This window comes from Papilio machaon, chromosome 27, assembly GCF_912999745.1.
Source record: "Papilio machaon chromosome 27, ilPapMach1.1, whole genome shotgun sequence".
Lineage (NCBI taxonomy): Eukaryota > Metazoa > Arthropoda > Insecta > Lepidoptera > Papilionidae > Papilio > Papilio machaon.
This window is the reverse complement of record NC_060012.1, coordinates 4969196-4991090: the sequence shown is the minus strand read 5'-3', so window position 1 is coordinate 4991090 and position 21895 is coordinate 4969196. Positions and strand designations below refer to the sequence as shown.

General features: G+C 34.8%; 1 protein-coding gene across 2 annotated transcripts; it reads left to right on the top strand.

Moving 5' to 3' along the window:
• The first annotated feature begins 14 nt into the window (after positions 1–14).
• On the top strand, positions 15–17106 carry LOC106711037 (EH domain-binding protein 1-like protein 1). 2 transcript variants are annotated; one of them, XM_045684643.1, is made up of 24 exons: positions 15–208; positions 7353–7471; positions 7899–7994; positions 8216–8327; positions 8436–8617; positions 8749–8866; positions 8952–9473; positions 9722–9855; positions 10166–10301; positions 10542–10608; positions 10688–10814; positions 11089–11287; positions 11450–11570; positions 11766–11902; positions 12388–12567; positions 12738–12820; positions 13312–13397; positions 13609–13710; positions 13998–14116; positions 14569–14700; positions 15599–15684; positions 16074–16197; positions 16605–16669; positions 16920–17106. In XM_045684643.1, exons 2-24 carry the CDS (start codon positions 7368–7370, stop codon positions 16996–16998), a joined length of 3111 nt encoding a protein of 1036 aa, XP_045540599.1. In that variant the 5' UTR covers positions 15–208; positions 7353–7367; the 3' UTR covers positions 16999–17106. The 2 variants fall into 2 exon arrangements, with proteins under 2 accessions (XP_045540599.1, XP_045540600.1); XM_045684644.1 differs by lacking the exon at positions 12388–12567.
• The last annotated feature ends 4789 nt before the right edge of the window (positions 17107–21895 follow it).

The following is a 21895-nucleotide window of genomic DNA, read 5'->3' as shown; positions in this document are numbered from 1 at the left end:
TAAACGTCAAAAATGGACTGAGTGACTGAGGTTTTGTGTTTAACAAAATTCACGTAAAAAAATATAAGAACGTAAATTAAATGGTATACAGTGGTGCTTTTAGAATTGTGTAAAATAAAAACTTGTGCTAATTTATTGTGCTTTTAAAATTGAAGACATTGTCATAAAAATCGTTCATCTCTAATGCTACGTCTGTGAATTTCGCACTGTAAGTATATCTTTGATATGTCCTAGGTTTTAAGTCAAGGATGGTTGCAGCTTGCTCAGTCTTAATTAATGTAGCGGTAAGGTAAGGCAGGAAATCATGATATCATGGTCAGTACTTTGAACTTGGCGTTCAATGATGTAATTTTTCAAGTGCATCTGGCTAGGGTTTCCTTTGATTGGTGGGTGCTATTTTTAGTCGGAGTAGTACGCTCAAGTCGTTGCAAGTACTGTTTGTTTGTTTTTCATACGCATTCTGTCTAGATGTTTATTCTTATCTTTAAATGTATATTTTAGTGTTGGTAATAGTGGGTCCTCTATCTGGTATATAATTTTATACTCTTGGATTTATTATAAAAGTATATAAAGTTGATATATATAATGAATTGATAACATTAAAGACATTCTCTGTAGGGAAAATCTATCAAAAGTTTTAACTCAAAAATTTAACTTAAGACCAAAGCTCAATTACCACTTAATTCATTCTAGAAAACCATGTTTGTGTACAGCTAAGAAATAAAGACAAAATATGTAGAGCACAGAATAATTCTTTATTTTCATAATTGTTTACATAAGGAAGCTCTCTTTTTGTTAACACAAATTGTTAATTTAAAAACTAAAAAACACAAGTCACTATTTGATCACCTTTTTCATCAAATCCTAATTTAATCAACAAATCTTAATCCATGGAATTTAATTCATCAAGAAATAAAAACATTTCCTACACACTGATATGTAGTTGGCTTTGATGCTAACATCAAGTCAAGTAACAACAGAACAAGTAGTCAAGAAAGACCAAAGAAAGTATGGAAGGACTGTATGAAAGGGGTAAAGTGTAAGAAAGGAATGAATTCAGTGAATGATGGCTCATAGAGATGTTTTAATAAGTAGTTATTACATAGAGAAAAGGGTGAGATGATAATATCTATGGTATAGGAATGGGTGGTAAATATTTAAATTAAAGATTTGTACGGTTGATTTCAGTATGTAATTGGGTAAGCCATGATAATAATTTTATTTGTAAAATCTTATGTTTTACATAATTCAAATTACATGTCCATTGTTTACTTTAAAAGCTATCCTATTTAATATTCAGTTAAGTCTATTAGCATAGTGCTACAAGGCTTATCTACTTAGCCATAACTGAACTTATGATGTCATCTTGTTCAAGTTATTTATGTATAAATACAATATATGATGGTTCCTATGTAAATAATCATAACTCACAATTTTCCTATTTGTTCAGTGATTAATTTATTTTAAAATAACTTGATGAATATTATCTAGTGTTCATTTGAATGTAAAATAGAGAAAAGTGTGAATTGATATGGATCTGATAAAATGTATATTTAAAAGTCATACTTTTTTAAATATTTTTATATTTATTTCTTGTAACTGTTCGTGTGCACTCTACCGATTTGGTTTACTTAGCTTAATTTCTACCCAAAGGTTGTCTGGCAGAGCTCGCTGCTTAGCGATAACACCGCCTTTTGTAAAAATCCTGATATATTTTCTTTTTTTGTAACTTCATGATAGTGCACAATAAAGTATACTTGTATTTGTACATCAAACAATATTTATATTTATGTTAATATAAAGTGCTCTGTTTGTACAGTCATTGAAACAGTTTTTGAATTTACCTCATTTCCATTAAGTACTTTGACCTTAATAAGTTGAATTCAATTGCAACTTTTTAATGCAGTCTGCACGCCATTTTATTTTTTTATTACACATGATAATGCTGCTTCACACTGCTCCGAATGTTGCAAATTTTTAAAAACTGTTTGCAGATAAAATATGCCTCTAACTTGATTTTTTTTGCCGTCAAATGTTTACTTGTCTATGACATTGATTAGCAAAATTTTTTGGTAAAAGTGTTAGCCTCTGTCTTTTTAAAAAAAAATGAAATCACAAAATGTTCTACATGATTTTTTTATTATTTTTTTTACTCCCCCTTTTTGTGTGTTACACTATTACAAATTTTAATGTTGTCAGAATTATCCTGCGCATAGTTTGCTTAATTATTTTAACCTCATTCGTACTGCAATGACGACAGTTCACCTTTGCCACTCGGAACTGATTAGTTATGACACACTATTTAAATATTTTATTATTCAATGTTGAAGGATGTTTGTGTTAAAATTAGTCATACTCATCTTAGAATTCGTATCTTAGTCTCGAAAATACATATGCCTCGTAGGGATGTCACTTCTTTGAATTTGACCCTTGAATTGTCATGTTTTTTACGAGTATCTCAAGGTCAGAGTATATGGTTTGAAGTAGGTTACTGGGATGTCGTTAAATTAGTCATGCCAAGGAATCAACTGTTGACAAAACACTGGAATTTCTTCTTTTTTTCTTGTTGGTGCCTAAGTTTATTAAAAGTTGCAAGCCCTATTCCTAGACCGCTAAAGATTTGCAACTTTATAACGCATTATAACATGCTAAGAACAGACAGACGTCTAAATGTAAACAACTTTGTTTTAAATTAAACAAATGTTTATAAAAAAAGTTAAGAATGTGTGAGTAAATGAACTCTAAGCACCTTGAATAAAGTTGAAATTGTATCGAAAATGCGAGTTGACATCATCGCACACCTCTGGTTAATTTGACTGGTATTCGACGTAGGCGGATAAATATCGAGTTTTTAAAGGCATAGGTAGTTAAATCAACATCCAAGTTATATCTTGGAAGTGTATCACTTTATTAACTTTGTTGTCATACTTATTCGTTTTATTTAGTTAAACAGTCTCTTAGTGTTAACGATCTCGTAAGAAATACTTCGCGAAATTTGATGCGTCGAGGTCAGTGTTTAGTAATACTAATATTTGTTTATTTCATGTAAGAAATATTGGGAAAATATAATATTTTTTTTATTATGACAATATTATACACACACACATACACACACACTAAAATAATTTTACAGATCTTACTATCTTACTAATATTATAAATCCGAATGTTTAGATGGATGTTTGTATGAAGGTATCTCCGTAACGGCTGAACAGATCTTGATGAAATTTGGTTAATTATTAAATTCCGCGCGGACGGAGTCGCGGGCGATAGCTAGTACATTATATAATATAAACATCTTATCTATATATATAAAAGAAAGTCGTGTTAGTTACAATATTTATAACTCAAGAACGGCTGAATCGATTTGACTGAAAATTGGTGGGCAGGTAGCTTATAACCAGGAAACGGACATGGATAATTTACCCCGTTTTCTATTTTTTATTTCGCGCGGACGGAGTCGCGGGTAAAAGCTAGTCATTTATAAAACAATAATATATTGCGTAAATCTCTATCCAAATTAGTGCACTTTTCTCTCACTATATCTTCACTAAGGCGCTTTATTAGTGACGATAAGCTGTGATTATGTCAGCTAAGAATATTTAGCACCATTATGATTAAACGATTTTTAACGTAGACAAAGTTACTTACGTGAAAGTAACGTAAACATGTTAGATTGGGCATGTTATTAGTTAATTTAACGCAGGCTTTACTTTAATCCAATTTAGGAATTAGGTCGATGTCGAGGGCCTGAACTTATGTTACATTAACGTGTTTATACAAAACTAGCTGTCGCCAACGACTACGTCCGCGCGGAATTAAAAAAAAAACAAAAAAGTAGCTTATGTATTCTTCCAGACTATTTTTTACATCTGTCCTAAATTTTATCAAGATCCGTTGAGCCGTTCTGGCGATACCTTCAAACTAACATCCATCCATCCATCTAAAAATTAGCATTTATAATATTAGTGAGATGTCCAGTTAATGCAGTTAAAACTATATATACTATTCAGAAAGCCAAAAATAAATACAGACTATAGTTATTGGTTATTGCAATTTAAATTACCGTAGCTTATGTTTTTTTTTTCAAATAATGAAAAAGATTGTGTAGATGTTTCTGTAGTGGAAACCCACATTAATATAGTAAAATTCGTCTCAGACAAGTTAGATTTATAGAAAGTGCCTTGCAATTATTATTTAAGCCTTAATTGACATCGATAATATAGTGTCGTATTCAAATAGTGGTCTATATAAGTATTCATTGAAATACTGTAATTGAAACATAATCTGTAGAATCTGTGGTTTCAATACGTTACAATCTTAAACCACAAAATGTTGCCAATGTAATATATATATATATATGAAATAGTTATGCAGTAAAAAATTGATGTAACGTTGAGTACGAACGTCTGTGCCGCAGTTGTTAAGTACTAGACCGGACCAGACCAAAATCTACACGTTCAGAATTTGTACATATACAAATGTACATTATCCGACGTTGTTACGGTAAAGGAAAACATCGTGATATAACCTGCAAATATATACGAAGAAATTCAAAGATATGTGTGAAGTCAACCAGCACTGGGCCAGCGTCGTTTACTAAGGCCATCATCTCTAACTTGGGAAGACTCCGAACACCGAGAGCGGGGACATATGAGTTGAAAACGATACCGTTGAAATTGTTTGTTAATAAATTCTTCGGCCATAGAAAATATAAATTCCTAGATATCCAACTATCGTTTAAAACAATAATATATATTTATATATTTACATTTAACGCATGTTTAATGAAATAAATTAGAGGTCAACATACAACACAGTTGGGAGCTTCCAGTAGTAGCGTATGTAACGGTTGGTATAGATAATCGTTTCCGGCGTCTGATATACGTCAATACAGTTATCATATTATTTATTCAATGTTATTGTAACATACAGTCGGTTCAAATTAATATAGTTTTTGCAGATATATATATAATCGTGTTTACGTAGTATGTGTTAAATTAAATATATCATTAAATTAAACTAATCTTGTTGCTCAGAAGAGCGTCGGTGGCTCAGGAGTTCAGCACTTGACTTGCAATTTGCAGATCTTGGGTTCGACTCCCGCCGTCTATCAATGTGTTTTCGATTTACATATGTACATTTTATCTGACGTTCTTACGGTGAAGGAAAACATCGTGATGCAACCTGCACATATCTAAGAAGAAATTCAAGGATATGTGTGATGTCGACTAACACGCACTTGGCCAGTGTGGTTAAATATGTCCTAATCACCCCAACTTAGGGTAGGCTCCGAGCCCCTCAGTGGGGACGTATAGCGAGCTGATGATGATGAATGTTGGGCTTAATTGCATATTTCTCATTTGCGAATGTTTTATTTTCTACCACTAATATGTAAATTGCGCTCCTACAATAAAAAGCTGCAGTATTGACAAAATTAAGACCTACCTTTTTGATTCTATATGAGTTATTTTCGTAATGTTGATGTCATGTTCTTGGATTGTAAAGTCTTAATTTTAATTTAAGATCAAGTGTTACTTAAAAATGTTCTTAAAGTTTGACTTATCAATATCATGCTATGATTGATACAATCACTTCACACGGCATTACGTCATTACATGATTAGGTACAGCTTTAATTATGATAAGTATAGATGAACGTCTCGATTGTAGTGTTTTTTATGTATTTATAGGTTATATGACGCGATTACCGCAGTCTGGTATTGTGGTGTAATATACTACCGTTTGCGAAGGACAAGTGGTAACAACTTTTTCTTACAATACAAGAAAAATAATGATCTCATATAATTTTTTTTATTTATGGATTGCTACACTAAGAGGGAGATTGTTGAATGGTTCTGAGTGACAATTAGTGATATATCAGTTTGATGGGAAGATGTTTCAATGATAGTTTTATTGAAAAAAGTGACTGTAAATATATTGTAACATATTTGTCGTATTTTCTTTAAACTGGTTGTCATAGAAACTGGTCAGGGCAGTCCCACGCGTCAGTTGAGTCACCGCATGTGTTATTGTAATTAGCGCAGTACGATGCGGTTCGCGGTCTCATCTACTCTGGCTGATCGTGTCAAATGACGTCACAACTCGTTACACACTGATTAGACAGTCTCACAAGAGATCGTTGTTCTATAATCAAAGAATTAAATTCGCTTCCCACTTACGATAGAATATCGTAAGGAAACTCTCATAAGATATCTAATTGTAAAGGCCAAGGTGACGTTTCACAAAAATGTCCTCGACTAAACCAATTTGTTGTTACAATTATTGTAAGAAACCTTGATAACTAGAACATAATAGTGATTTTTATTTAACACATATCAGTTTTCGTCACTCAGTTGCATAGACAAAATTATCGATTACTCTTTCACACGACACGACATTGCCACACCTCTGTTGCACTTTTTATATCCATTTTATGTCACAACATGCACACTTTGATTACATAGTTGGATAGTTGTTTGAAGGTATCTACGGACGACTGCTAGTATTGTTTATATTTGCAAGATGTTTATGTCACCACTAGCTGTCGCCCGCGACTCCGTCCGCGCGCAGTTAAAAAATGGGGGGGGGGGGGGGTTATGAAAAATAGATGTTGGTTGATTCTCAGACCTACTGAATATGCTCACAAAATTTCATGAGAATCGGTTAAGCCGTTTCGGAGGAGTACGGGAACGTAAACTGTGACACAAGAATTTTATATACTAGATAACTGACATGTCGATTAAACGATTTAATTTTGTTAAATTTTATTTTTATTTTGCGTAAAGTAAAATGTTTTTAAATGTAAAGTAAGATGTTTGTAACCAAGGTAGTAGGTGTTAGAATTGAAGTCTTTCCACGCGTGATGTTTAGTGTAGACCATAAACTCATGAGTCAACATTAGAGGTTGTAAATTCCGGGTGTTTGGAGGTCGTTACCCGACTGATAACCTAGATAGTGGCTATTAACTTGTTAGATTCATTATCAAGCTGTTATACTGCCCAGTGGTACAGTGGAGTGTATATTGACTTTTGGTTTGTAGTATCAAGGTTCGATAGTGTATTACGTTATCTGTGGATTAAATTTTCCTAAATACTGCTACAAAAAAGTATTACTAACTCTAACATTTAAAAAAAAAACAGAGATAATAGCTTGGAACGTATGCATAGCTCAATATTTTAATGCGGATTTGGCTACGAATACTCTATGGTCTTTACGATATGGGTTTGTTGAATGAAAAGTGTGGTAGAAGAGAACTTTTTGTACCGATCCCATTTAAAGTAAGATCGGTCAAGAGATGACATCAACAGCATCATTCTCCTTACAGTTGCTGATTGTTGCTGTGTTCTTGCAGCAAAAGCAGCGAGTCATGGCGTCGGTGTGGAAGCGGCTGCAGCGCGTCAACAAGCGCGCCGCCAAGTTCCAGTACACCGCCTCATATCACCGCATTGATGTCGAGACCACACCTAAATGGTAAACTTATTTATAGTAAAGATCATTCCAGAAATTTCTAAACTCTTCCATGGACTCTGGAGAACGACTGCAGCACTTTGGGAGTCACTCTCCTAGACGAAGTTCTATTGTAAGACATACCTAGAATTCATACTAATAAACTACACAAGTTTAAAATACAGTCCAATAAAATGTTTTAATTTAATTTGGGGACTTAATTTAATTTTTATTCATATACATTTAGACAAGGTTAACTGTCGAATTTTAAACTACATTCCGTGTGTTAAAATAATAAATTATTGCGTGCAGTTTGGCGGACAGACAGAAAATATTATTTGGAAAGTTTGCGCGATGCAATTAATATCATAGTTGGATTGTGATTTTGTTTTTTTTTAATCGAGTTTCTTTGAATTGGGAATGGTTTGATTTTTTTTTATATTTGTGACAGGAAACCCAATAAGTTGAGTATAGTTTGGACGCGGCGGTCGCGGCGCGTGGTCACCGAGCCCGTGGAGTGGGAGCCCTCGCTCAAGGATCCTCTCAAGTGAGTGCTTGAACATGAAGCTGTATGTAGCTCACGTCCTGACACTTGAGGCATAAGTGAACATAGCCGGTTCATGCTTGAAGTATGAAATGGCTTTTAATTTCCTTCCTCCGTATAGTTTAAATTTAAAAGACTCTGAGTGTATTTATAAGAGATAATTAGATTATGCATTCCTAGTTTAAACTAATACTATTGACTAATTTATGATCCTTCGTTTGCAGGGGATCAGTTATATTCACCGTACCCGAGAACCAGACGGTGACGGTGACCCTTTTCCGGGACCCGCGCACCAACGAGCTGGAGGACAAGGACTGGACCTTCGTGCTTGAGGATGTGAGTCACATACACGCGTTTGATAAATCCTGCTCGAAGGACCAGGTCTTTTTAGTTGTTTGTGGTCGCTATATGAGCTGTATTTAAATGAATGTGTGTACATGGTAGGTGTCACCGACGGGCAAGCGGCGGCGGCTGGCTGCGGCCGCGCTGGACCTGCGCAAGCACGCCTCGCTGGCGGCGGCTCAGCGCGCAGTGCGCGTGCAGCTGGAGCCCACTGGGCGGCGTCTGCGCGCGGCCAGCCTGCACCTCACACTGCACAGTGTGCTGCTGCGGGAGGGGCACGCCACGTCAGTACACAACAACTTGTTATATGCATTCATTAATAAGGACTCATGTTCATTTGACACCTTTCTTAATAGGTGATTTCTGAGGAATGGTATCAAAAATTTGTGACGTAAGCCTACTTCAAATGTTGTAGGGATGAGGATATGCAGTCGCTGGCGTCACTGCTGTCAGTCAACAACAACTCTGACATCGCCGTCCTCGAGGACCTCGACGAAGACGACTACACGCTCTCTGACAATTCTACCAGACAGGCGAGTTTGTTAGACCATCCTACATGAAGTGTACGATATATTACGTTGAACAGTTATCGTGTAATTTTATAAAATCCTTCAACAGATGCTCGACTTGCGTCAACAAATGGAGGAGATGACGCAAAGTTTGACAAACAGTGACATCGCGGCGACGCCCAACAGCGTGCAAAGTCTAAACTTTGACAACTCGGCCACGCCCACCGCACCTATCACGCCCACAACTGACACGCCCACGAATCCCGCCACGCCCACATCACCGGCCACACCTACACCTAATAACAAAGATATAGATCTCACACCTAAAGACACGAATATCAAAAGACCAGAGTATAATAACTTTACAAAAATGACAATCAAAACAGAATCCCCTAAATTCACATCAACTCCAAAAGCAGAAGAGCCTGTTGTTGATAACTTTAAGGCGATGCAATTCAAACCGAAGACGATAGCGAAAAAGAACCTTAAGCCTTTAGAATTGAAGTCAAATTTGAACAACATCAGCCTGGACACCAATGAGAATGAGAAAGGAGATGACAGTGAGAAGACACCAGTGGTAGATATGGAGAAACTGTTCCCATTGAAGGGTCTAGATAAGGACAAGACGCCGGTGAGTTAACTTATATTGAACCTTAATCGAAGTTTTTTGTAGATGGCGCTAGTATTGAGTCCACTAGCGCCAATCAACAGATTAACAAAACTTTCATTGATACTTTTTAATGAAACTTCTTAATAAAAAGCCTGTCTTCTGTCAGGAAAAAAGTATTGATGCTAGTCGTACATATTATCTATTAGATGGGAGACATAGACATAGAATATAGTAAAGTTAATTATTTACTTGTCTACTCGTGGTTCTAGGTCCAAGACCTGCTGGAGTGGTGTCAGAGTGTGACCCGCGAGTACCGCGCCTGCCGCATCACCAACCTCACCACCAGCTTCCGCTCCGGCCTCGCCTTCTGCGCCATCATACACCGCTTCCGACCTGACCTCATGTTAGTCATACAATTGTTGACGCACTTACTTAACTTTACTTAACTTTGGGAATTATTATATAAATACCGCAAAGTTAAATTTATAGCTTTTACCAGCGATTTCGTCTTAGTTCTGCTGACCAAAGTTTGAAATGGTTGCACTAGTTTTGAGTTTTTTCCTCTTTTTATCTACAACATTAGAGTAGATATTTCATTAATAATGTTTTTTTATTCTACTGTGACTTTAAAAGACTGAATCAATTTGAAGGAATGGTGCCATAAGATACGTATTCTGTACATTTGTATGTATGTATGTATGTATGTGTCGCAGAGACTTCTCGGGCCTGCAGCCGGAGGAGGCGGAGCGCAACTTGCGCGTGGCGCTGGAGGCCAGCGCACGTCTCGGCATCTCCCAGGTCCTCACTGCTGCTGATGTCTGCGCACGACCTGCCCCCGACAAGCTCGCCGTCAGTACTCACTCACTCACTCTCACATCCACTCACTCACTCACTCACTGTTTGTCTGCAAGTCAGTGTTTGTTCCGGGTAATATCTGAAACGTCTGGATCGATTTTGACGGGACTTTTATTGGAAGGTAGTTGATTTATTCGGAAGTAACTTACGATATTTTCCTTTATTCCCTCGCTGAAGAAAGTCGCGGACAAACGTTAGTGAAAGATAAATTAAAGATATATTGTCTTGTTCCAGATAATGACTTATCTGTTCCAACTGCGAGCTCACTTCACAGGCAGCGAATTGCAAGTTGAACAACTTGGTAAAGATAAATTTAATTATTTTCTAATTCCATCGAAACAAAGTCACGGGAAACAGTTAGTGTATATAATGATGTGTAGGTAACGACGAGACGGAGTCATCATACCTGGTGGGGAGACATGACACAGACGGGGGAGTGCCCAGAGACCTCTTCAGCCGAGAGGTCAGCGAGAGACGCTCGCGCATGCGCACGAGACCCAGACCCAAGTACAAACATTTATCTACTTTGTACTAATAAAATTTTAAAATTGGCAATAAACAATCTGAACAGTCTTGGTATGAACCCTTTTTTTTATTGAATTTAGACCCTTTAACACTAATCGTTGATTTCTGATTCTAAAATCTCTATACAAAACATATCTTTATCTTTAAAAAAACAGATATAACGTTTTTTATGACCAAAATTCGGTCTCAGAAACCCACGATAAGTCTATTACAGGAACTGCTGCTATTATAATATTCACCTTGATTAATATTTCAGTTCTCAAGACTCGGACACAAAGTCACAAGAACGAGCCAGTCCGGAGAAGACGCAGTCTCCGGCACCCATCAAGGATGTACGAGACATGCTGGTGCAGCAGTCCAAGACCATCCTCGGGAAGATGCTGTCCCCCGCAAGAGATCTCAAGACCAGGGAACCTAACACCAAGTGGTTTACTGACCCTCCCACTGTGCCTGAGGTAATAAAACGTATACGTACACGTATACGTACGTACGTGTACGTAATTTTACGTACACTTACGTATTCGACTACAATAACCATGTTTTCATTTCCTCCGAATAGAAATTCATATTTTCTGCCTACACCTTTTTTGTTTAACGTTAAAATTGTTGTATTCCAGCCAATCCCCGCGCGTCCAGAGAAATTGATGACGCGTAAAGAGCTGACTGATCCTTTCGGTTCTGATGAAGAGGAGGAGCCTGCACCTCCACCAGCTCAGGAGACAATAACCAGTGAAACTGGTGAGATAATCACAACTTCTATTTGATAAATGCTTAATTTCTACCTTTCCTTTTGTAAAAGGAAAAGACATTTTGTTAAAAGAATGTATCGTTTATAACGACCAAAACCAAAAATCCTGACTGAACATCTAATAAATATTGTACTATCGGTTAATACGACTAAATAATGACAACCATACGATATCATTTATCCAGTGAAAGTGGAATCCAAACCAGCAATAGAGCCAGCAGTGACCGACCCTCTGACCAGTCTACATGAGGCTAGTCCTCCGAAGACAACTGGTCAGCAAGAGGAGCAGAATCCAGCGCCAGATCTGCCCAAACCCACACCCGTGAGTATATGGCATTGGATCTTTTGTATGAAGTTGTTTTCTTTGTGATATTTGTAACGTGTTCAAACGAATTTGGGATATGTAAATTGTCAAATTTCATGCATTTTCGAGGGTTGTGTTTGTCTTTTTATTTGAAACAAAAACATCCATTTCATCATCATTTGTTGGACATTTTTTATTAAAACATATTAAAAACTGGATTTGTAGTGAAATTCTTTAAATCAATTTATAACTTGTATGGTGTAATTTAAATCTGTTTTGTTTTGACATAACGTGTGCATTTGAAATTCAATATTAAATTGACTGATCGCATCATTTTACATTTGCTTCCATTCCCGCCAACGACACCGCTTTGAAACATGCGTGTGCGCTCACCTTCGTGGATCTCATTGGTCCACGCGATTGGCTGCTTCATTGTGATTGGTCCGTTGGATTGAACGCTTCGCTCCGATTGGGCGACGTCGCTTTGTCTTGTGACGTCACAGCAACTGTTGTCGCGCCACGACGAGTTAAAAGAGCGCGCGAGACAACTTTTAGAGGCTACTAAAAGAGAAGCGAGGGAGAAAGAGAAGAACAGACGGCAGAACTCGAAAGAGAAAGAAGAAGCAAATAAAACGGAGATGGTGAATGGTTTACGGAATGGTGATGCAAGTCCTACGAAAAAGGTAAGGAAAGGCATATTGTTTTTGCTGTAAAAGTTTTGGTTTCATGTTTTCTATATTGTGTTATTTTTGTTGTATTCTATGTTTACCTTTTTTTGGTTGTTGACTGTCTCGTTGTTGTCTTACTTTTTTATAGCAATCAATAATGTTTGATAAATGTTGTGTAATTTCAGCCAATGACAGAGGAAGAGAGACAGGCGATGTTGCGGGAGCGAGCGAGAAAGCTGATAGCGGATGCCAGAGCGGGTATTGTGAGGTACTTATATCAACTTTATGGTTCATCTAAAACTTTTATAAATCAAATTTATTATAACACTAGCTGTCGCCCGCGACTCCGTCCGCGCGCAGTTAAAAAATAGGGTGGTGGGTTATGAAAAATAGATGTTGGCCGATTCTCAGACCTACTGAATATGCTCACAAAATTTCATGAGAATCGGTCAAGCCGTTTCGGAGGAGTACGGGAACGAAAACTGTGACACGAGAATTTTATATCTTATATATATAAAAGAAAGTCGTGTTAGTTACACTATTTATAACTCAAGAACGGCTGAATCGATTTGACTGAAAATTGATGGGGAGGTAGCTTAGAACCAGGAAACGGACATAGGATAATTTTTACCCCGTTTTCTATTTTTTATTCCGCGCGGACGGAGTCGCGGGTAAAAGCTAGTATTAGATAAAAGTCAAAAATAGGTATACTAGATACGTTTAAAATAATTTTTAGGTTAACTAAATTGTTTTCCACAGTCCCACATCACCCCTGTCGCCGTCTCGAAGCCGCGGAACTGTGGAGATCATCAGCAAACAGTCCGTTATGGAGGAATTGGCCGCAGGTGATTAATATTTCAATTCAAAAACACAAAAAAAAACATATTTTAATATTGTGAATGTTGAAATAACTCATTTATCCGACTTGTAAGGACCATTATGTGGGTACTTGTATTTTTAATATTAATAACAAATTTTATTCTGTTTTCGAAAGACCAAATCTATTGTTTTCATGTTTTTCTCTGATATTTATGTATATTGATGATGTACTGTCAGCGGGCGAGGTGGAGCAGCTGGAGGCGCTGGCGGGTCGCGGTGACACCCCCCCCACACCCCCCACACCTGGCTCCAGGATTTATGGCAGCGCGGATCGATCTGGTATGTTCCACATTCAGAATCCTTAATGTTATTTAGTATGGTGAATCCAGACTGTAAGTTAAGTAATGTTTATTATTATACTAGCTTTTACCCGCGACTCCGTCCGCGCGGAATAAAAAATAGAAAACGGGGTAAAAATGATCCTATGTCCGTTTCCTGGTTCTAAGCTACCTGCCCACCAATTTTCAGTCAAATCGATTCAGCCGTTCTTGAGTTATAAATAGTGTAACTAACACGACTTTCTTTTATATATATATAAGATTTTAAATAATGTGTATATTTTACAGAGGAGCGTGAGAGCGAGTCTCGCAGTATGTCACCGGGTGGTGGCGCTCGTCGCTCCCCGCTGCAGTCCTTCTCCGCACTAGTAGACCGTCTCGCACCGACAGATGGCGCACCTGACGAGGTCATACAACTCTCATACAACTCTATCTTAACAGTGGTAGACGTCAGCAACAACATCAGTTGCAGGAATTGTCCTCGCTCAGTGAAATACTACGACCTTACAGAAGACTGGCTTCAAGTGGAAGTAATTCCAACTACAGTCTGATGAGTGTGGTGATGGAGGACTAGTTTTTAGTCCTCTTTCCCTTCCCCTTTTCTTATAAGAAAAGGATAGGAAGGGGATGTGGATTTGATGGAAGAGATGCATAGGAAGGTTAAATATTCTCTTTTTGTGCGTCTCCTCCTTCGTCGATTGAGGGTAGGCAACGCATTTGCAATTACGAATGTCTATGGGCAATTCGCCATTTTGGCGAATTCATGTGGCCGCTTGCTCGATCGTTTCGCCATTTTGGCGAATTCGTTTGCCACCTTGTAATATAAAAAATATCTCACTGTTTGTGATGTGATGTACAGGGTAAGGAGTCCGGGTCGTACATAGCGAGCGAGCTGGAGGCGCTGGAGAAGGAGCAGAGTGCAGTGGACGAGCGCGCTGCAGCACTGGAGAAGCAGCTGCGCCGTGTCATGGAGTCTGCTGACAACACTGAGGTATGACACCTAGCTGAATGTACACCTGTCATTACTTAAGTACTCTACGGTTTTAGTCTTTCACTTGATTAGATGGAGGAGGGAATGCATAGGAAAGGGAAATATTATCTTTCAATGCCATCTTATCTTTTCCAATCTTTCTTGATACAAAGAGAATAAGTACTCGTATTTGTCTGTTGTATTTTCTTTTAAATGTTAGTTTTTTTATATAAAATCCACACTAAGTGACATACTTAGTGACCATTAAATAATAAATCGCTGTATTAAGTACAACATTTATATTTCACAGTTTAAGAAATGGAAGAAAATATTCCTTGCTTGTACCCGAAGTCCTTACAACCCGGTATCCTTTCCTATATACTTTTATTTTGTATGGTTATATATTAACTAGATGTCGCCCGCGACTCCGTCTGCACAGAATTTTTAAAAAAAATTTTGTAGCTCATGTGTTCTTCTAGACTATGGTCTACATTTATACCAAATTTCATCAAGATCTGTTGAACCGCTTCAGAGATACCTTCAAACATCCATCCATACATCCAAACATTTTCATCTATATATATATATATATATATATATATATATATATATATATATATATATATATATATAGTCAGAAAGTCGTGTTAGTTACACTATTTATAATTCAAGATCGGTCGAACTGATTTAGCTGAAAATTGATGGGGAGATAGCTTAGAACTAGGAGACGGACATAGGAACTTTATCTTGTGTGCTTTTTTTTATTCCGCGCGGATGGAGTCGCGGGTAAAAGCTAGTTTATAATATAAGTAAGATTCAATACTGTAATATTGTTTAGTTGTTCTAGTTGTAGCAGTAATTGTATATAATTGTATAATTATGAGGAACAGAGAGATATAATATGTGATGTATGTTGCAGGAGGAGGACAGACTGATGTCGCAGTGGTTCCATCTGGTGAACAAGAAGAACGCGCTGCTGCGTCGCCAGATGCAGCTCAACATACTGTATGTATATCAATATATGTCATCATCAGCTCAGTATACTTCCTCAATGAGGGGAACCTACCCCAAGTTAGGGGTGACTAGGTCATAGTCAATGCTGGTCAAGTGCAGATTAACTTCACACATATCATTGAATTTCTTCTCAGATATGTGCAGCATCACAATGTTTTCTTTAACGTAAGAACGTCGGATAAATGTACATATGTAAATTGAAAAATACATTGGTACATGACAGGATTCGAACCCAGGACCTGCAGATTGCAACTCAAGTGCTTAACCACTGAGCTATCGACGCTCGTATGTAATAATATGCTATAATGGTAACAAAATAAAGTAGAAAACTTGTTATTGTCAGTTTTGTGCCGTGATATTTGAGTGTGAAATGTTTGCAGAGAACAAGAGGAGGACCTGAGCCGGAGGTGCGAGTTGTTGGCGCGCGAGCTTCGCCTCTCGCTGGCTGTGGACGAGTGGCGCAAGACGCCCGGACAGAAGAGACGCGAGCGGCTGCTGCTGCAGGTCATCTCACACACCTCCCGATACCTCCGCCTCCACCTCCACCTCTACCTCCACCTCCACCTCACATACCTCCCGATACATCCACCTCCGCCTCCACCTCCGCCACCACATCTACATTTACCTCCGCCTCCGCTTCCACCTCCACCTCCGCCTCTGCCTTCGTTACCAACACTACTACTTCGTCCTCCGGCATCGATGCTCCAACAACATCTACTTTTTCTAAAAAAATCTGATACCTCCAACCTTAGATCTCTATCATCAATACCGTTTTTTACGGTACCTTTATGAACCTCCACCAGTAATGTTTCCACCCTCTTCACCTTAATGTTCTCTTTAAACTTTACTATTTAATTATATTTGCCTCCACTATCACTTATGTTTATTATAAAGTCATGTACAATTTGCAGGAGTTGCTGTCAGCGGTGAATGAGAGAGACAGACTGGTGCAGGAGATGGACGAACAGGAAAAAGCGTAAGTTTTTTTATATCTTACTTCTTACTAATGTTATGAATTATGGATGGATGGATGAATGTTTGTCTGAAGGTATCTCCGGAACGGTTGAACGGATTTTGATGAAATTTATTACAGATGTGGAACACAATCTGGAAGAACACACAGGCTACATATTTAGTTTTTTTTTAATTCTATGTGGACGGAGTCGTAGGTAGAAGCTAGTTTTCCATAATTAGTGATTAAAAAATTGCTTATATTTTGTTTACAGGATAGCAGAGGACGATGAAATCGAAAGAAATCTCTCCAATGTAGAGATACAACGGAAAAACAACTGTATACTTCAGTGAATACGGTCCAGAATCAAACGCGGGACGCACGACACTATAGCTTAACTTTAATGCTGAGATTATCAAATGAAACAATATTTAAGCGACATTTATGTATTTATTTCATAACAAAACAATTTACATGCGGAAATATTTCTGTTTTATGATACTAGATGGCGCTGATATCAATTTTTGTTTTTGTTTTGGTTTGTCGTAACTAGATGGCGCTAAAATTAATGTGATTTACATTTTTCCATTCGCTCGGTCTGAGGGGAAAGAACATTTCGGCCTTACTGTTGTTGAGACAGATAATACTCAGTTGTTTCCTATCATTATTAAATAAATTATTTTTCGATTAACATATACGATATGATAATTTAAGATATATTTAGGCTGTGCTTTTTTTTTTCTTTGAGGTTGAAAAAAAATGCAACTAAATTTGATATAAACACTTGGCTATGTGTTCCTACAATGATGAAATATTTATAAAACGATGTTAGGTTGTAAGTTTTATCTCTGAGTACAATTCGGTTTGTAAAATGGCGCGGCTTCGGCGGGTTATTTTTAGATTTACCAAAGAGTTTCAAACTTTTTTTTTATATACTAGAAATAGACGGTGGGTGATTAAGTACAATTTGCCATAGATAATTTTTCATTATCTTTACTTGCGAGTTTTATTTTTTTACTTCATATCGTGGTTTTTTTTTAGTAAATGTAAATATTTTAAAGAATACTTTTTAATTTTTTTTATTTATATGTTATTTAATTTATTAATCATCTTGCCTTTTAATAGTTTGAAGATAAAATGCTATATTTTTATCTATATACTAATAGACTGGCATAATTCTGATATCACTATGACAAATAAAAAAAAATCACATTCTTTTTTAAATATAAGTCAAAGGTTTAACAATTGTAATGCCAACAGTTTTCTTTTAGCAGTGTTGCCTGTTACAATAAAGAATCAGGTTTTTTGACAATAATTTGAGGTTATCAAATTTACATGTCAAAAATATTTCTCTTTTCTAATGTTATATTGTAACGGAAAGTGTATATTGTTCATTAAAGCGCCCTCTATAGATGTTGCCATGCTTTAATTTCAAATAAACGCTCATAAAAAGGCTTTTTTTATTTGTAATTGGTTATATGGAGGTGCTTTAAAACTGTGCAATACTAATCAATATCATTTTGTTTTGAAAAATGTACATATTAGTAAATAATTGACATATAAAAGCTTCACATTATATATGTCTATGTATTACTTGATAATGTTGCAGGAAAAATATACTAAACTAAAAATTTAAAATTTTTTTTTTGTAATTAGTGAATTTTCGCGTCTTGTAAGTACTGTATGTACAGTATATTTTCGTTTAAAAAGTTTTTTTTTCACATTTGATATATTTTTTAACATACTTATGAATTTTGACTGAAAAATTGTAGTTTGTAATGTTGGTATGACTTAAACTTATGTAAAATTATATATTAAACTTATATAATATCTTACTGAGTATATAGTGTAAGATATAATGTATATATATTATTTTATGCATAATAATAATAATATTTCTGTTTAAATTTTATATTCACGAAAAATCATCCGCATATTTATTTCATTAAAGGTATAAAAATACGATAATTTGTGTATTAAAAAGTAAAATTTTATCAGATGTTTCATTTTCAATAAATAACTCTAATAATTTGATAATTTAGATATTTTTTATTAGTTTAATTTATTATGTATGTATAAATTGTGAAATTTTTTATCTCTGAAGTTAGTAAATTGACATTTTACTGAAGAGTAAAAAATTAGACTATTTATTTTTTACTTACGACTAAAAAAATATTAATTTTTGTCTTAATTTTAGTTTTCATTTGACGCAGATAATATATTTAATTTTTTTTTAAGTTATCCGGCGAAAACTAATAATATAGTTTTTTTTTTTAAATTATCTGTTAATAAATAGGTAAATGGGATCTCAGTAATGCTTTTTGTAATTTTCAACTATTCAATTAATGTTGTGGATAGACTTTATCATAGAATAATTTCATTTCTCTGACATATATAGACTTTTTGTTATCTCTAACATACTCTTTGACAAAGTAGAGACAACAATATATATAAATTTATGTCATTGAAGTAAAAACTCAGTTACACTTCCCGTAGATGCACTATTTTTATGTCTTAACAATTCTTCCATATAATATAAATAATCTCCTAATCTAGAATTTTGTGTGAACTTTTTCTCTACATTTTTTTTTCATGGCTCTATTTTGGTATTTTATGATGGAAATTCAATACAACTATCGTATATAAAAAAATATAGAGTTTATAAATTATTTCTAGTTAACACTTTGAATGATACTTACTCGCAAAGTTCACTTTAATGTGTGAAAATTGTAGCATTGAATGTGTTATAAAGATTAATGCTATGATCTATATATAACATTATCTTTTACAATTAATTTTATAATATACCAAAATAGTAAAGTGAAAAATGCCTTTAGATATTAGAATTTAGCACAAACGATACAACATTGACAGTTTTTACTTCATTATTTTTTTTTATTTAACAGACTTGTTTCAGATCAAAAAGTTTACATATTAAAAAAAATTAATAATCACAAAACCTCAGTATCTTTTGTCTATGGATTAATTTTTCAAATTAAAAAAAAAACTGTTTAAGTGAGTCTCGTTTCCAATAAATTTCAACATCAATTGAAATGAGATTTGTTTTATATTTTTCATCTTGTATACAGAAACTGCAGCACTGAGTAGATGTTAGTTTGTGTCACTTGAGGCCGACCTTGTCTCCTCTACTTCTGTAATCTATTTCTTGTAATAACTACAAATGTAATAAAATAAACGTGACATTGTAAAATATAATTGAAGTTTTTTTTATAAATAGCTTTTCCCCGCGACTCCGTCCGCGCGGCATAAAAAAAAGCACACAAGATAAAAAAATTCCTATGTCCGTCTCCTAGTTCTAAGCTACCTCCCCATCAATTTTCAGCTAAATCAGTTCGACCGATCTTGAGTTATAAATAGTGTAACTAACACGACTTTCTTTTATATATAGATTCCACTAACAGTTGCATGCGACTTCGTTTACATAAGAATTTAACAAAATCGTAATACGTATAGTCTATATCACCCAGGGAGAGTTTAGCTTCCCAAGTGAAAGATTTTTTTTATTGGTTCTGTAGCTTTGGAGCCTTTTTAATACAAACAAGCAAACAAAACTTTCCTTTTTATTAGTGTAGATAGTATAGACAAATAAAATAAAAAAAAAACTTTTCAATAAGTCTTTATTTTTCATAATTACGTAGTATATAAACAAAATATAAGTTGTGTTATTTTTTAATACCTTCGACAATATATTGCCATGTTTTTTTTACTAACCGTGGGTTTCTGAGACTAAAAGTTATGGGTAAAACATATTTATATGTCTGTCAAAGGTAATGACAGAGGTAACATGCTTCAAACGGGAATTTTGGTCTCAAAAACCCACAACAGCAGTAGCCTAAATAAACATTTGTTAGAATATATTTTTGTCAACTGTCAAATAAAAGCTAAAGAGAACGATTTTTTATGCAATCTTAAATAAAATTACTTAGCAAAAAATTAATAATAATTATTACTTAATATATATTATTCATTTTGGTCAATAAAAAATTTGAATAGTTATAGAAATTACATTACTTTTTTATTTACATCTTCGTTGAAATAATTTAAAAAAAACCTGAGATTCTTTAATATCTAATATGAAGACAATATTTTTATCACATATCAAATGTTTTTACAAGTGATACAATTATTTTTTATTTATTTTAATCTGGTAACACTATCATACCATAAACTATTAGAATTTTTTAAACAAATAGTTGGGGTTTAATAAGGCCATAAAATCAAAATCACTTATTGCTTCAAAACTAAACATTTTAAATTATTAAGTCGTAGAAACAATGTACAAAATCAGATTATATTGTAATTAATAATCGTTACATTTTGAAATAACACGATTGTTTATTAAATATAAATATTAATTTATGTAAAAATTATTTATTTTTCTTTTAATATCTTTATCATCTAATAATTAAAAAGGCCAAAAGGGTCGGAAAGTTCTGGAAGCTTGGAACAAGCCGTAACGTTAAAACGTTCATTTCTGACCAGCAGATAATTCTAAACTACCGAATTCATTAACAACGTTGGTTTCCACTGCCAAAACCGCTCGAGCAAAAAATATTGCCTATTTGTCAACATCTCTTTGAAAAACAATGTTTCTGTATCATTTCGACAGTGAAAGCCAACGACATTACATTTATCGTTTGAGGAAAACTTTTATTTATTTACATTTCTATCACATAGTTAAAAAATTTAAGATAAAATGATAAATTCATTTTTTCTTATAATTATTTCAATGTCTTTTATAAATTTACATTCCAAGCATTGAATTTCTTTTAAAAACCGTTTTGCCTATACTCTGTTTTGGCGCCAAAACTGGCCAAAGCAACAGGAAGAACATATTGTATGTTTCAAATAAGAATGTGCTTGTCTATGGTCTCAAACGGTCAAAATCACGAGAAAATTATTTATTTATTTTTAAAACAAACACGATTTTAGATTTAAATAAAATAGAAAAATTAAAATGTCTTTAATACTAATAACGTAAATTATAATGTATTTTTTTGTAATTTTTAGTTATGACGTTACAATATGGCGCGGGTTCATTCACACATTCTTATTCAGAACGCATTGTAATTATTTCAATTAATATTATAAAGTAATTCGTTAAATATTTTATTTCGATAATCGTCACGACTTGTTGCGTTTAAATTACGTATTCCAAGATATCCACGTATTATTTACAATATTTTTAGTAAAAACGTTATTGTTATTTAATATCATATTAAGCTTTAA